General features: G+C 53.0%; 1 protein-coding gene across 3 annotated transcripts in view; it reads left to right on the top strand.

Annotated features, from left to right (window-relative positions):
* Positions 1–16,246, top strand: part of NF2 (NF2, moesin-ezrin-radixin like (MERLIN) tumor suppressor) — an 81,386-nt gene extending 65,140 nt beyond the window's left edge. The window contains exons 15-17 of one of the 3 annotated variants that reach the window (XM_044243961.1): positions 648–813; positions 2,656–2,700; positions 13,391–16,246. In XM_044243961.1, the coding sequence (XP_044099896.1) occupies positions 648–813; positions 2,656–2,691 (202 nt within the window). In that variant the 3' untranslated portion in view covers positions 2,692–2,700; positions 13,391–16,246. Of the gene's footprint in view, positions 1–647; positions 821–2,655; positions 2,784–13,390 lie in introns of those variants that run through there. The other 2 variants (XM_044243960.1, XM_044243962.1) reach the window with 2 other exon arrangements.
* Positions 16,247–16,499: the final 253 nt, after the last annotated feature.

Below are 16,499 nucleotides of genomic sequence, written 5' to 3'. Positions count from 1 at the left end.
GTGTTTCCTTATTACCAGTGTACATGACAGACTCCACATACCAGCCATGGGCACCGCTAGTGGTGAAACATAGAAAGTGCCTATGTTTGTGTTGCGTGGTTCACCTGATGCCCTTGAAGGCAGACACTTTGAGGATGATTTCCAGATTTTCACCATCACAGATACAGAGTATCTACTTGCAGGCAATGGCGGGGATCTTTTTCTTCCTGGAGTTGCATGCTCTTTAGGAGATGACATCACAAAACAAGTAGGGATGTGGCCAGGGCCTATCAGAAGAAGTCACTTGAACAGAATCACTTATCAGAGCAGGACTGAGACAAGGAAATTGTCTTGGTTGCCGGGAGTGTTGATTCATGTGTCGTTGCTTGTGCAGAACTCAAAGCTGTCTGCAGTCATGGGTATTTGTAGAGACTACTTTATGAGAGTTTACCAGGGGCCTTTCCTGCACTTGCTTTTACTTAATTCTGACCACAGCTCTGTGAGCATTACCCCAAGGAAACAGATTCAGACCTGTTAGGTGATGGGCCCAGGCTCCCTCAGCCTGGGAGTGGCTAGGCAGAGACGTGGACCCTGGACTGCATGGGGCCCTGGATCCCATGTCTCAGGGCCACCAAAAGCTGTGACACACACTGTCCTTTTGCTGACAGAGTGGAGTACATGGAGAAGAGCAAGCATTTGCAGGAGCAGCTGAATGAACTCAAGACTGAGATCGAGGCCCTGAAACTCAAAGAAAGGGAGACAGCCTTGGATATTCTGCACAACGAGAACTCTGACCGGGGTGGCACCAGCAGCAAGCACAATACCATCAAAAAGGTATGGAGTCTCCAGTCCTTCTCTGATCAGGACGGTTGTTAATGAAATGTGAGGTTGGCATCTGGTTTCCTGAGCAGCCGAGTCATTAGACTGTTACCATTTTTTATATGTACTTGAGGAAATTTTTTAACTCATGCCAGAAAGGGAATTTAATCCACCAATGACTGTGAACCCATTGGCCTGATGGAAGGGGAGCCTCTCTTAAAAGCTCAGATGAAATGAATCACTGTTACGAGATGGGTTTTGATCCATCATTTAGCAGTAAAGCGATTCTGTCTTTTAAGCCAAGGGGAGTTCTGCCCAGGGAGCTGTCTTACTTCTTGAGAAAGCAAAACGAAACAGAGGCTGTTGAGAATGGTCTTTTTGGGTTTTTAAATGCAGGACTATAAAAAAATTCTGTTCTTGTTTTAAAGAAATTAAATCCTGAATTTTTTTTTTTAAGATTTTTTTTATTTATTTGACAGACAGAGATCACAAGAAGACAGAGAGGCAGGCAGAGGGGGGTGGGAAGCAGGCTCCCCACTGAGCAGAGAGCCCGATGCGGGGCTCGATCCCAGGACCCTGGGATCATGACCTGAGCCGAAAGCAGAGGCTGTAACCCACTGAATCACCCAGGCGCCCCCTAAATCCTGAATTTTTAACATTTTTTTCATACTTAACACGGAACTATCTAGAAGAAGCCTAACGTTTTAAAAAGTGAGATTTCATTTATGTTGCTAGCAGTTTCAGATCGTTCTCTACTGATACTTTGAGCTTTCAACATTTTAGAGGAGGTTACATCCCGTATACATGTCAGCCCAAGAGTGTATTTCTCTCAAATTGGGCAAAGCAGAAATGGCCTATCCTACTAGTCACCTGCTTCTGACTGATAGCCCAGGGTCAGGCACATGCCTGTAAAAGAGGTGTCATTAAGATTAGACTGTTCATTCAGTTTCGATCTTGATGGTTTAGATAGGTTTTTTATTCTTTACCTTAGTCTTTAAAGTGGTGTCCCAGGTTAAGGAGTATCTGGTGGCGTTGTTTAGATTTTATTAAAAAAAAAAAAGATTTTATTTATTTATTAGAGAGAGAGCAAGAGAGAGCATGAGTAAGGGCTGGGAAGAGGGAGAAGGAGGCTTCCCACTGAGCAGGGAGCCTGCTGTGGGGCTTGATCCCAGGACTCCGGTATCAAGACCTGAACCAAAGGCAGATGCTTAACCGACTGAGCCACCCGGGCGTCCCAGGAGTATCTGTTTTCAATAGTTGAGCTGTATCTGAAAACTCCCAAGGGCTCCTTACCTCCTTGCCATTGTTGATGGGTATAGTCAGGAGCCCGGAATTCTCTTCCGAACTCCAGTTTAGTATTGGCACCTGGTAGAGAATTCCTTTTACTAGCATAACCGGAAAGGAAAGACTTTACCCCAGTGCACATTCTGCTTTCCTCTGCTCCCGTCATTTACTGGGTTTCCCTTCCGAAATGAAATTATTAAACAGTTAGCAGAAGGAGAGGTCAAGTGAGGCCTCACGCAGGGAGCCTAGAGGTAAAATGACCCCTGGGCCAGTGAGCCAGTCCGCCCTAGAAGGAGCTACCCCAGCACCGTCCCCTCCCCAGCCCCCGGATCCCCTATCTGGGCACCCGAAGCAGTCTCATCTTTGCAGCTGCTGTGGTGAGCTGGGCCCTCAGCCACGGGAACCTGGAGTGCTGAAAGCTGGAGAGACCTGTTTCCCAGCCATAAACACAAACAAATGAAGTCACTTGTCACAATTTCAGGCCTGTCTGAGCATTTTGCAAATGGCACATGTGGCATTGTTGATATCACAGGGTATGTTTTTGTTTTTCTTCATTTTATTTTGCTGGTTTAGCCTCAAGCCCAAGGCAGAAGACCTATCTGCATTTGAGCCCTCAAAGTAGGTTATTCCCAGGTACTCTGTATGTGGTGATGGTACTACCCTCTGTGATACTAACCCATGCATGAGCTTGCCTGTCTCTGTCCCTGGGCCATGCCGAGCCCTCCCGAGGGCAGGTGGTACCTGGGTACTGGCCGCAGCATGCTTTGAGTCTGAGAGCAGGCGTCCACCCTGTGGGGCCAGACCAGCCTCCAGGGGTCCAGAAGGCTGCCTCGTTCTGAAGAGCATGTCATGGGGCTGTAGGACCGACTGTCCTTCACATCTTGTGTTATCGTTGGGCTGGGGATGGTCATGGCTTCTTGTCCAGTGAGGTCTGTCTAAAAGTCCTTTGTCTCAGTGGTGTAGTCCTTAGACAAATAGCCCGAGCATGGAAACGGGATAAATTGGGACATCTTTAACTCCAGATCAAGACTTTCATGTGGTGACAGTTTCCAAAGACCCATGGTCATAGTGGGCCACTTCTGGTGGTGGAATGAAGGGGCTGCCCTCACTCCCTCGTTTCCCATTAGAGCCTCCCCTTTCTGTACACATCCTCTTTCTTTCCAAGTCAAGCAAACGACCAGCACAGCAGTCTGATCTGTAGTCTGTCTAAGTGGACCGTCTGTCCATCGGCACCATAAAGGCCATCTCTGCTTCAGCTCCGCCATAGCCTGGGGTAGAGCTGGGGCCAGCACGAACTCACATTGGGACAGCCACCGGCACCCAGCACATGAGCAGAGTCAGTGGTTGTTGAGTGAATTAGTGGAATGATTGTTGCTTTCCTTCTGCAGTGCTTCGTCATCCTCCCAACATGCCTCAGCAGTGGGGAGCATTTTAGTGCCCAGAATAACATAACACCCTCCCTGTGCTCCTGATCCCCAGAGGTATGAAAGCCAGTGAGTCCACTGACACCCGACGATCACGTAGGACATGTCCTTTGGTGTCCTCAGCACAGTTTCTGCTATTAAAATAAGCTCATTGGAAGCTTTTTTTTTCTTTTTCTTTTTTTTTTTTTAAGATTTTATTTATTTATTTGACAGAGTTTACAAGTAGGCAGAGAGGCAGGCAGAGAGAGAGGAAAGGAAGCAGGCTCCCTGCCGAGCAGAGAGCCCGACACGGGGCTCAATCCCAGAACCCTGGGATCATGACCTGACCCGAAGGCCTGAGCCACTCAGGCGCCCCACATTGGAAGCTTTCTACCAAAAAGCGAGATCTGGCATAAGATAGATCTTGTTGGCGGTTATTATCCAAGCCAGAGAGGTTCGCTATTAAAGTCCCAGATGGATCGCATTACAAGATGGATTCTATCTGTCAGTGGCTCCAAGATCCCATAGCATGAACCCCGATTTGTGTGTGATGCTTTGAGTTAGCAGGCTCCTGTTTCTTCAGCTTTCATACCACACATTGACATCAAAGGCCCCAACACCAAGCCGTGCATGTTCTGAGCAGGGCAATATGACCGAACCCCAGAATTAGGCAGGCCAGGGGGATCATCTGTTCTCATGACCCCGTGGTGCCCAGAAGACCATGGGGTGGATCCACTGTGGTTTCCTGGACTTTGTGGCTGGCACCGGGCCCAGCAGAAAGTCCCTTCTTGTCTCAGCCCGTGCTGTTAGCTATGCCTGCATATGACCCTACCATTCCACCTTGAGACGATTTCATCTTTCTTCTTTCTGTAATGATTCAGAACGATTAGATTCTTCAGGGGCCTGATTTTGACCGTCAGTTCTCACTGAGCTCTTATTATAGACAAATGAGGTTTGATTTGTAGTCAAATTTGTACTGCTCCTAGGACATTCACAGAAGTCTTTTTTTAAAAAACATCTTGATGTGAACTTGTTTTCAAAGCAGGCTGCCATGTTCCAGTTAATCAAGGATTCTGATTACTCGAGGGTTAATAAAAGCATGTACTTGGCTTTTAATACAGCTGGACTTATCTCAGGATCACTAGATGAAATAATGGAGTTTTTGCTACACCTGAAGTTTGATACCCTTTCCATTGCCTGGACTTCGGTAGTCCCTGGGGCCAGTGACCACACTTGCCGAGCAGCCACCTGCCTGTTCAGAGGTAGCTCTGGGGTCATGCCTGCACCCATCTGGGCCAAAGTGAGCCTAACTGAAGAAAAAACACCATTGTGGGCTTTGGAAGTGAGACCACCAATAATGTAAAGGGCAAAGCTCCATCTGCAAAGTCCAGGATATGGAAGGCTGGTGGTGAACTAGAGAGTTTCACTCCTGAGTCTTGGTTCAAAGCAGCCTGCCCTGCTTTTTGTTTTGTTTTTAATGTTTTCTGATCCTTGATTTCTTCAAGGAAAGAATGGATCTGCCTACCTACCTACCGTGATCCGGGCACGTTCCTCCTCCTCGCCTTCAGTGCTCTTCTTCCTAACTGTGAGGCTTTCCGTGTCTGACACTGTCTGCGCAGTACCCTCGGGGGTGCTAATTTCCAGGGGTTTACCCTTTGGGTCAGGGGTTACCGTGTTCCCTTAGAAATGTCACGAGGCTGTCTGGTCTGGTTAACTGAGCTTACCACTGCTTTGCCACTTACTTTCTCCATAATTCTTACTTTCTCTTAAAGCCCAGTGTCCTCACCTACTATAAAAAGTGAATGAAACAGTCCTTAACCCCCAGGATTGTTTTGAGCAGTAAATGAGGTAATACACAGGAAATAGCTCACCATAAGACTTCAGCAATTAATTTCCGGGAATTTGGAGGTAAAAACTTAGAAAAAGCCAGAATTAACTTCCCTGGTTCTTTTACTATCTGATTTGAGTTTGCGAGGGTGTATTTTGACCCTCCTGCCGATCTTAACTCCCCACATTTTCCCCCTCAACTGACAGTCAGTGCAGTTGGTTTGACATTTGCGCCTGACCCAGATTGGCACGTAGTGATCAAAAGCCGTCTCCCCCACCCCCGAACTGAGATTCATTTCATTCTCAGGGAGGGCGACAGTGACACATATTCCTGGCCTCTGAGTCTTGTGAGTGAGGGACCGAGGTCTAGCAGTGAGACTGGGGTGAGGGGGACAAAGGTGTCATGGGCTTCGGAGCCACAGTGCTAATGAGGTGAGCAGTGGCCAGCTGTGCTGCACACTTGGGAGGCGAAAATGCAGTCAGGGAGCTTGCACACTTCAGGGTCTTGCTTTCATCTCCTCTCAAGGGACAGGTTTCACTCCCCTGATCCCGAGCCGATCTGAGTGCCCGCACACTTGTCATCAGTTTTGTGCCCCCAATCTCCAAGGAAGCATGGGATTTCAAAGGAAATCGACAGATGAGAATCATAGGGGTCATAGAGCTTGGAACACTTGTTTTATTAGTAAAATGGTTTGAGTCTTCAAGGTCCAGCTGTGGTTTGCGCTGGTGGAGGAGCAGGAATGAGGAACCCTGACAGTACTCTGAAGCCTTAGCTGCCTCTGAATCAGGAAGACATAAAAGTCCAATGTCATCTTCAATTTGCACGGACTCCCCTTGGAGACGTAGGGCTGGCGAAGTGAAGTAGAACACTTAAAACTCCCGGGGAAGTGATAAATCACAGGGCAAGACTGCGTATGCATGAAAGGCGTCTCCCACAATTAAAACAAATGGCCAGAGCCTCCCAGGTGACCTCTGGTCAGCCACCTCTGAACAGTTTCTGTTGCTGGTGTGTGGTTCATGCGTTCAGCCCTTCCGTGACCGCAGTAGCTCAAGCCTAGTGGCTCCGCCTGCTTTGCAGACTGGGCCTGACCACTGCAGCATCCTCCACCCTGACATAAGAGGCAGCACACTGGCTCCCCGGCTCTAGAATCTTCTATTGTTGCTGTTGTTGAAGGGCGGCAGAGGCTGGAGTGGGGCAGAAGAAGAAAGGGGGGTGGGTGCCGGGTGGAAGCAAGGATTAGCAAGGCCCAGCAGCAGGCAGGATAGAAAACACATGGAAGAGAGGGCAGTGGTGAACTCCTCCCCACTCTGGGGGAAGCCCAGGGAAGGTGCTGGGAAGCACGGCCTGGTTTCAGGGAATGTGGTCTCCCTGGATGCTCCGGGGGCTCACCCCCACCCCAGGGCCACTCCTACCTCATACACGCACCAGCTAGATGTCCACGGGCCTCTCCATTGGGGTGGGCTTACTGTTCTCTTGCTTATTTCTGGTAGCACTCTAGGTAGAAGGTTCTGTCAGCCTCTCTTCCAAAAGACCATGACCTAGTTCCTCTTTTTGGTTGGGAGACTTTACCCCGTCAAGCAGTTGCCCTTTGGGAGGCGTTGAGGAGCCTACAAAACCTGCTTTGCCCTCCTAGGATATTTTACAACCGTTTGGAAGTGCCTGAGGACATTATTGGGCCTTATTTGATGCAGTAAAACATCCCATTTGGTCCCTCAGCACTGGAGATGTGTTTCAGTGCAGCTCTCCTCCAGCACCTGATTTGTTACTGCAACAGTGGGAGGGAAGAGACGGGATGCAAACTCATTCTGCGGGCTGGAGGTTCTGTTCTTACGATCCTTGCCGTGATTTCTCTTCCAATAGTGGCGATTTGAAAACGACACCAGGATATCTGCAACTTCTTGCAGAGGTACTCGGCGCTCAGAGTATGCCTTAGCTGTGAGTTAGCCTCTACCTGCCCAGGGAGGTCAATCAGGCTGATTAGTCCATTTTCCAGGCAGAGGAACAGGGTAGCAAAGGGCCCTGCCAGCATCACACGGGCAGCTCAAGACACAGGCACGCATCAGTTTCCAGGCATCTTCCTGCTTTAGGTCCCTAAAGGATTAGTGTACGAAAGAGGCCCTCGGGGTTTTCCCTGGCCGATTTCTCTCCAGAGCAGATGAAGAAGCTAATAGCAAATTGAATGAATGTGTTAATTGGAATGGACTTGGCCTTTTATCCCACCCCTGCTTAGGGGTAAGTGTGCGCACAGCTCTCTCCTCGTGCATATCGCCAGATGGCATCTGGGTGCAAGCCATCACTAGCAAGATGACAGAAATGCTCAATCTGGCCACCTTAGAGCAACTGTCCCCTTTCCCTGGCCCTGCCCCCTCAGCTCTGATTTGGAAGGGGGAATGTTGATTACACCCGAAACCAAAGATTATGTTGGAATTTGCCGCTGCTGGATTTGGCTGTCACCTTTCTGCTCCAGAGTTGGCTCTCTCCTGGAGGATCCCAGCGCCAGAGAATCCGCATGTCCTTTTGAATCTGTGCCCTCCCCCGCTCCTTCATTTTCAATATGTAGTGACGGAGAGGAAGTATAACATGATTTTAGGGCTTGCATTTCAATTCCACTGCATTTTTATGGGACAAGCAGAGTCTCCGAGCCTAGAGTTATTAGGTTAGTATCTAAAATGGGTTCAGCATTGTGGGTCTTATTGTTGAAAATGAATTAGATGGTCCCCCTCCCACCTTCCTTTCTCCTCCCTGGGGATGAGTGGATTGAGGCAAGGCCTCCAGAGACGAGTTGGATGAATCCTGGCGCTCTGATTAGTTTTGTTCTCCCAGCTTAATTGTAGCACTTCCTTTCTCTCGTCACTGATAGCCGAAGTGGCTCTGTGTCCTGCCCACCCCCACGCCACCCCTTTTTGCTTTAGGAACAAGATTATCACAATGCAGGCTTGTGAATCAATTTTCCCTATGTGCTGATGAAAGTGTAATTCATTCTTAATCAAGCAGCCTTGCTGCTGCAGGCTCCGTGCCGGAATACATTTCGTTACCCTCCCATCACTTTGGGAAATGATTCCCCCAAAAGGACTTTTAGAGGAGAGCTGGAAGGAGAGTTGGCAGATCGCCTCCTGTTGTGTTTTTCCAGCAGGGGGCACTATTGGGAATGATGCTGGAGGATCCTTTGTAGCTGGGAGCCTTCCCCTGGGAGGTGGGGGAAGGGAAGGGGTTGGTGAGCCTGGGCTTGTCACAGGTGCCTTCCAGGCTTGGTGTTCCCAGACCCTGGAGCCATTTCTCAGGAGCGGGCAAGTGCCAGATCATTGTATCCCAAGGGGCTGCCCGAAATGCTTACCTTCTGAGCAGGAACCGGTTGAGTCTGCATCTGGCCTGCATGCCGGGGTTAGGGAGCGCCTGCTGGGCACCCAGTCCTGCCGAGGCTTGAGAGCAGCCAGCCTCCTCTGTCTCTTTAAGGAGGCATATATGTCTGCCGAATCTGAACTTGGGAGTACGTGAACGTGTCCACGTGGTGACACCGCACACACCTTTGATTGCTTGAAGAGGTGTAGCTCTCTGGGTGGCTCCCTCTCCCGCCCTTTCCCAGCCTGGTGGCCACAGACAACTGGCAGTTTGAGGGACGAATGAGCAGGAGGCGAGGGGGACTCTTCCGGGCTCGAGGCTGTTGATGCTGGGCAGGAAGAAGGGTCCAGGCCCAACAGGTGGATCAGAGCCCCTGTAAGATAAAAACCAAGCTGTATAGATCTGCGGCAGGGAAAGCAGAGGAAGTTTGTCTCCTCAGAGTGGAATTGGATTAGTGACAGACTTGAACAGCCGGTTCGGTCGAGAGAGAACTTAATTCCTCGTGTATTATTCACACGGCTGATTTTAATCAGATGTGAAGAGACAGCTGGAAGAGAGAAGCGGGTCAGCCGAGTGCCTGGTGAGGAAACTTCATGTTCTCTTAGTCATCTTCAGGGAACTGGCAGGAGCACTGCGGGCTGGGGGCTTTGCGCAGGGCCTGTGTGGTTTACCGCTTCCCCGAGGCGCTTGGCACGACCTCCAAGAGCCCCGTAGCTGGCCTTTGTCTGGATTCAGTGTGACTTTTGAATGGCACGTGGCAGACACGGTCACTCGTTGTGTTCAGACAGAGCTCTTGCCGCCTGTCCTCAGGAGAAATCCGAAAAGAGGGACCAGATTCAGCCCACTCCAGAATGATGCAGCCATTGTCTGCGAGGCATCCTGAGGCTTTTCTACTTCAACAGCTACTGAAGCTCGGAGGAGACCTCTTCCTGGTCAGACGTGGAGATAAGCCGTGGAGGTGTGGCCATAGAGCCCACGCCCCTTGGGGAATTCGCCTGGCTCCTAGAGGCAGTGCTCCCCCCTCCCGCAGCAGGTCAGGCAGGAGGGTGCGGAGTGGTAGCGCTGGGCCACTAAAGAGTGTGCAGGGTGGTGGTGGGGGAGCTGAGAAACTGGCTTCGGTTCTCACGGTGTGACCCATGGGAGCTGACCCACGGGAGCGAGGTGAGGGCATTCGTCAGGCCAGCTCCGTGGCGCTGTGAGGAGAGAGCCGGTCCTGTCACTGAGCGACAAGGCAGACCAAACACTGACGTGGGCTCATACACCTTAGGGCGTGAGCGGGTGGCAGGGAAGCCAGGAAGCTTGTTAGCCAATTCTCATGAGCACACAAAGACACACAGAGGCCGTTTGTTTTCTGAAGGGCTTGCTTTGTGCTGTGATCCTCTGAACCCTCCCCTTCTCTCATAAATACCTCCTGCCTGTAGCTGTACAGTAAATGTGACAGTCAGTGAGGTTTCTAGAAACAGCAGGTGGTGACAGATCCCACAGGTGAGAGGAACCAGCCCGGAGCACAGCTGGGAGCTGCTGTTGGCAGTGTCCCGGAGGCCCTCCTGACCTCTGCCCCTGGGCTTCTGAGTTGCCGCCCACAGGAAGGAACTCCAGGGCTTCTCCTTGCAGACCCTTCTCTCACTGGCTGCCTCCCCCACCTGCTTTCCTGCACGAGCACAGGGAGAGCTGGCTGGCTGACTCAGGAGGACATTTTGATGTCTAAGAGAAAGAATGCTACTAAAGGGGGAGCAGGCAGAGGCCAGGGTGGGGACTGGATGGGTTCCAGCAGCAGATAAGTGGGCTTATGGAGGTAATTTCCTCAGACAGCAGGGTCCCTAATGGAATTAGGACCGCCAGGAGCCACACAACAGTCAGGTCTGCCCGTGCCCGATGCGGGAGTCTCCTAGCATCCTCAGTGGCAGCAGTGTGGTCAGCCACCTCGGTCTGGTGGGTCTGCCTGTCGCTGTAGCAGCCTAGTGCCTTATGGAAGACCGTGGTGCTCTCTCCTCTTGCTGAGGGCATGGGTCTGCGGTGCTTTCGTACTTCTGTGTGGTCAGAGTATTTGACTTCACTCCAAACCCTTCCTCGGACTGGGGTGCCACTTCTGCTCTCGTAAGATAAGAAGTCAGGCCGAGCCCCTGGCCTGCAGTGTCAGGTGCGGATCTAGGAAGCCTCTGGCCCACCGGAACAGGGTTTTGCATCCCAACAAACACAGGCTTGAGTAACTGGAATGTGGTGCTGCCGGAGCTGCCAAAACCTTCCCCTTGCACCTCAAGGGGACAGCCAGCACGCAACTTGGGTAGAGGATCCAGGAATTCTTGGAGCCAACATCGTACAAACGAGCGGAAGGCTCTCGGAGGCCCCCGCAGCCTGGGCTTCCTGCCTGGGGAAGTGGCCAGGTCTCTTGGGGGCAGCCTCGTGCCCGATCTTGGAGGCCGTGAAGGCCGGCACAGAGCTTGAGCCTGCCCTCTCCTGCACCACCTCCAGCCTGCACTCTGCCCTGCTCCCCCCTGGAAGGAGAGGAGCCAGAGCTGGGGGAAAGCGGGGTGTCGTGATGAGTAACAACAGCTGTTGAGTTCTCAGTGCACCTCACGCATGTTGCTGAGTGCTTCACGGTGCTTCCCAGTAACTGCGTGTCCCCCTGTGAGGAAGGGGCGCCACCACCCCCGCTTCACAGCCGACTGCTGAGGGCACAGTGAATGAGTGACCCGCCCAGGGCCACCCTGCAGGTCAGCGCCTTTGGATCAGGCAGCCTGGCTGTGCCTGTGTGTGACTCAGTGTGGGGAAGGGCTGTGGGTGTCTCCCTGTCCCCCTGAGGAGCCCATCTGAGGTCTAAGAAACCTCAGTGGAGACACTGGGTTTTCACACCTTTTTTTAGGGGGGGAAAAAAGTGTATTTATTTATTTGAGAGAGCGAGAGAGCATGCATGTGAGCATGAGTGGAGGCAGGGGGCAGCGGGAGAGGGAGAGACAATCTCAAGCAGACTCCATCCTGACTGCAGAGTCCGACACGGAGCTCAGTCCCAGGACCCTGAGATCAGGACCCAAGTAGAAGCCATGTTGGACTCTTCATGAGTGCCCCATCTAGGCGCCCCTGGTTTCACACCTTTTGATTTAAATTCTCCCCTGAGAGGATTTTGTCCCAGTGAGTCTCAGGTTCTCGTTCTTTCCTGGTTACCATTGTGAGTCCCATTATCACAGAGCACATAACTCCTGGCCGTTCTCCTCTGACTGCATTTAGGGAGAAACCCATCCAAACTTGGCTCCCTTCTAGAGGGAGTTCCATTTAAGCAAAGAAATGAAAGCTCTCTCCAGTCTTATTAGAGCTGGCTCTTCCAGAGGGCTTCTGAAATTGGTTCCACCAAAGAAGACAGCTCAGACGCCTCCCTACACTCAGCTTGTTAGTCAGGAACTTCAAGGCCACAAGATTTGGCAGGGTTTAAAGAGCCGGCTCTCAAGCTGTCTCATCTGAGCACACCGACGCTGCCTGTGTTTGATGGCGAAGCGATGGGTTTCGAGCCTCCCTCCCCCACCTTTAGGGAGCAGAGATAGTACCAAGGACTTTTCAGATTTAGAGACTGCCAGAGCTCGAGGCAATGGCCAGACCGTCCAGCCGGCTTCCGTGGTTTAACTCCAGTGTGAAGAGGCTCAGAGAGGTCCACTGAGGCCACACAGCAAGCTGGTGACAGAATTAGTGCCCAGGTCTTCTTAGCCCCATGTGGAGCTCTTGCCTTTCCTGTGCACCCCACCCTTTCTAGCCTACGTCTGATTGACTCAGCAAACATTGGAGCTGCTACTAGGTAGGAAACAGTAAGCTAACTGGGTTTAGGGGATACAAAAGTGATCTGTGTCCCCCTTCCCTAAAGACCCCTTTTGCCAAGTCCAGGAGCTGGATGTAGAGCACAGTCTCACCCAGGTGCTGATGTCAGGAGTCAGATTCTTCTGTTGGGGGAGATCTGGGAGGTGGCCTCCTGAGTCAGGGGATAGGGGTTCACCAGTCCAGGGGGTCACAAACTCTCATGCCTTTGCCAGCATGCCAAGAGCTCAACCCCTGATCCTCCCCTTCCTTTCTGCTGTTTCCCCACCCTGTGCTTCTCAGGGCAGCAGCCTTCCTGGGAAGGTCTTGTAGTTTCCAGACAGAGCACTGCCCCTTGGACACCATCCTCCTTGCCCAGCTAGAAAGATCATTGCCTCCCAGCCTGTAGATGGAAACCCACTCTGAGCTGCCAGGTCACGGACAAGTCTGCTTTGGGGCCACCAGGGAAACCAGCAGTGGAAGGGACACACTCCTCCTTGTCTGACACAGGCCTGCCTTGCCTGAGGCTTGTGCTGCCGAGCTGGTCCTCTGAGCCCTGGAGACGATGAGCATCCCAGGCTGACATGACCACAGGCAGGGCCCCATAGAGGCACATTAGAGACTCCTGCAGATGGGGACGTGAGACTCTTACAGTGTCCAGGGTTCTCCTGCCCTCTGTGAAAAGATGACATGGATGACATTTTCCTGCTGACATGCTTCTGTCCACCAGCCATCCCTCCTGGCATGTCCTCATTTGTCACTTCCTCATTTGAGTTCCTGGGCAAATCTGGAAACTTACTTGGGACTGGCCGCCAGCTTCTTCAGTGTCTCTGAGCAGTCTTCCCTTTCACTCCAAACCAGCCCTGAGGTTGGACCCCTTAGTGCCCAAGGCAGGACGGCACCTGTCGCGAAAGCAGGAATCCAGCTGCCTTTCAACTTCTTCTCTGCTTCCTTGCAGCTCACCCTGCAGAGCGCCAAGTCCCGAGTGGCCTTCTTTGAAGAGCTCTAGCAGGTGCCCAGCCACCCCAGGATCTGTCACGTCTGCTGCTCCCGGCGCCAGAGGGATGGGTCAGACACCGTGGGAGTCCTCGTAGGTGGGCTGGCTTGGAGCTTCTGTGGGAGCTCTGGAACTTTCCCCAGCTGAGTGGATAGCCCAACCCCCTTCATGTGCAATTGCCTTGAACTGTGACCTGCAGAGAGCTCTCTTATAGGGTTCTAGCTCTTTTTAAATTTTTTAAAGAAGTATTTGTCTTTCCTCATCTGATGTGGGGTTCCATACTTCCTTTGTCAAAGGCACCCTGGGGCATGTGGGTCCTTGTCCAGCGCTGACCTCCCCACCCCAGGGAAGTGGCTGTAGGGAGTGCAGTGCATGGGAGCCCCAGAGACAGGGAGGCTGGTGCCTCTGCCCCCACCCCACCCTGGGTTCCAGAACATTCATCTCCACTGGTGAGGAACTGGCATGGAAAGAAGTGTGGCTTGCCTAGGCCCAGGCCCGGAGCGGCCTGCCTGCCAGCCTGCCTGCTGCATGTCACCGGCGAGCTGGCGTGTGGCTCGTGACAGGCCACACAATGGGTCTTCAGCCCAGGCACCCCCGAGACCGCGCTCTGGCTGCCAGCTGGTGGGCAAGGGGGAAGACAGCTGTGACGGGGGGAAGACTTCAGGCTGAGGCTGTGATGACGGGCCGGCTGCCAGCAGAGGGGCAGAGAGGCCAGCAGAGCTGTGTGGGAGTCTGCTCCACAGAACACGGGCTCATGCCCCAGACCAGGGAGGCAGGCGGGAACTGTGTGTCTTCCTCACCCCGCTTCAACCTTAGTCTTTCCTGCCTGTGGCAGGCTGGGGAGCTCCCTAGTCACTGGTAGTTAGCCCCTGGTAGCCCAGCCAGGCTCCATTAGGGCTTCGAGTCCCCCCAGGTACTTCTTGCTGAGCGCCCCCGTCTGTGCGGCTGACCCAGATCACCTGTCCTGGCCACGCGCCAGCAAGCCCTTCCTAAGCCTTGATTGTACTGGGCCTCCTTTTGGTGTTGCCCTTGCAGACCAGGCTTTATCTTATATTCCCCCTTGGGCCGTACGGGGTCCCAGCACAAGCCAGGTGTCCCCTCGCTGTTGGTGCTCCGCATCGGCTGTGCACGGCTTTCTGCTGCTCAGGCAGCAGCAGGTCCCAGAGCCACCCCAGGCACCTGCTGCTCAGCTCGGGGCCACTTTCTCTTCTCTGGTTTGGTGGTGCTGCTGTGACCCACTGGCCATTCATATCCCTCCAGTGGGGTATTACACAGAGTAGGTGTAGACATGTGAGTGAGGGTCTGGAGATTTCCTGGGGGCGGGGGGCATCTGTGATTGTCCTGTGTGGTTTCGAGAAACTCACAAAGATCCTGCCTTCTTTACGCAGTCAGGCTGACCTGACGGTGTCCCCTGTTGGCCACCCCCCCCAACACACACACACACACCTGGGACCCCCTTGCCCTGAGGAAGGCAACCGTGTGTGTACTCAGGCTTGGGGCATGCAGGGTAGAACTCCACCTCCAGTGCTAAGTGTGGATGGCTGTGGCTGACAGGGTTTCCTTGTCCCTCAAAACCCTCTTCCCCCTAGATGTGGTCCCAGTAAAGCGAGTCCTAAGGCGTTTGTAATGTAGGGAGTGCCTGGCTCTCGTGTTGAAGCTTTGTCTCCCTGGCCTCACCACCCACCCCTGAATTTCCATGACGAGTTCCTTTCTTTCCGACCTGCAAATTGAATCTGTAACAGTGGCTGTGGGCACAGGAGCATGGTAGTGGTTTATATAAATGCTGTCGGGCTTTGTTTTTTTTTATTATTTAACTGCTGTGTGTGTGTTCCAAGTCCGGGAAATGCCGAGCCATGTGGCCACAAGGGAGCCAGCTGGCATCTGAGCTGTGGCAGGAGCACCCTCGGGCCCAAGAGCAGACTGGGGGGGGGGGCGGTGGGCAGCAGAGCCTCGCTCAACCAGGAACACTTCAGCCCTCATTGGAGGCGGGAGCTGGCGTGTACCTCCCAGAGACGGGTGGGCGGAGAGGGTGATGGCCCTCCGAAAGGCCCTGAGCCACAGCAGAAGGAAAAGGAATGAAAGAGGAATGTGGTTTTCAGGGACTCGTGCCTGTGGCTCAGGTGACTGTGTTCTTTTCGAGTGAACATTTTGGGGGCATGGGATCTGATTAGGTAGAGGCCTCTGAGCCCCCCTGAGAGCAGGGCCCTAGCTGCAGCAATTTCATTCGGCCGCTGCTGACGGTCCTTGCCCCACTGGTGACACTACATGTGGCTACGCCGTTGGCCCTTTGCTGCTGCGCACAGACCACCTCGTCCGTCCTGACTGGGGCCCTATGTCAGCCCCAGCAGCGCTTTGACCTGTGGCGTCCACTCAGTTATTCACGTACCTGCCAGGCCCCGCTAGACAACACCCTGTGCCATTATATAACACTTCTCAAGTGATGGTGTTTTGTAATCTTGGGGACAGGCTTCTCTCTCCCTCTCTTCTCTCTGACAAATCGGAACAGCAAATCCAGAGGCCGACAGCCAGGACTGGGACGGAGTGCTGCTCGCCGCTGCCGCCGGGGCTGGGGCTGCAGGGGCCACCTCAGTGCAGGGACAGCCCCTCCCAGCTGCCCTGGGCCAGGCAGCACCCCCCCTTACCCCCGTGGGCTTCCAGGGAAGCTCCATCCCTTTTCAAAGATGTCAGACCACACTTGTTCTAGTGAGGTCTGAGTCTCGTTTCCTGTCAGGGCCTGACCACGGAAGGCTATTTTCTATTCCGGGGGATTGTTGTAATTTAAATGATTGTTTTAATAAAAATTCTAAGCTGTCAAAAGTGTCTTGGGCTTCTTTGGTTTGCTTGCTGCCCCAGCCTGGGTGTGGCAGGGCTCGCTTTTGTGGGCGCTGAGGAAACCTGGCCTCCACCCTCCCTGCCTGCCCCAGGGACCTCACCTGTAACAGAAGGATCACCTTTTCCGGGTCGACGAGATCACCCCTTACTGTACTTTCACCTGGGAATGCCCTTCCTTCCCTACCACGCCCCGTGGGGCATTCACGGAGAGGGCCCTGGACAGGGTCCCGTTGTGTTT

This window comes from Neovison vison, chromosome 3 (genome assembly GCF_020171115.1).
Source record: "Neovison vison isolate M4711 chromosome 3, ASM_NN_V1, whole genome shotgun sequence".
NCBI lineage: Eukaryota > Metazoa > Chordata > Mammalia > Carnivora > Mustelidae > Neogale > Neogale vison.
Note: the sequence above shows the minus strand (reverse complement) of the source record. Positions and strands in the feature narration are given on the sequence as shown.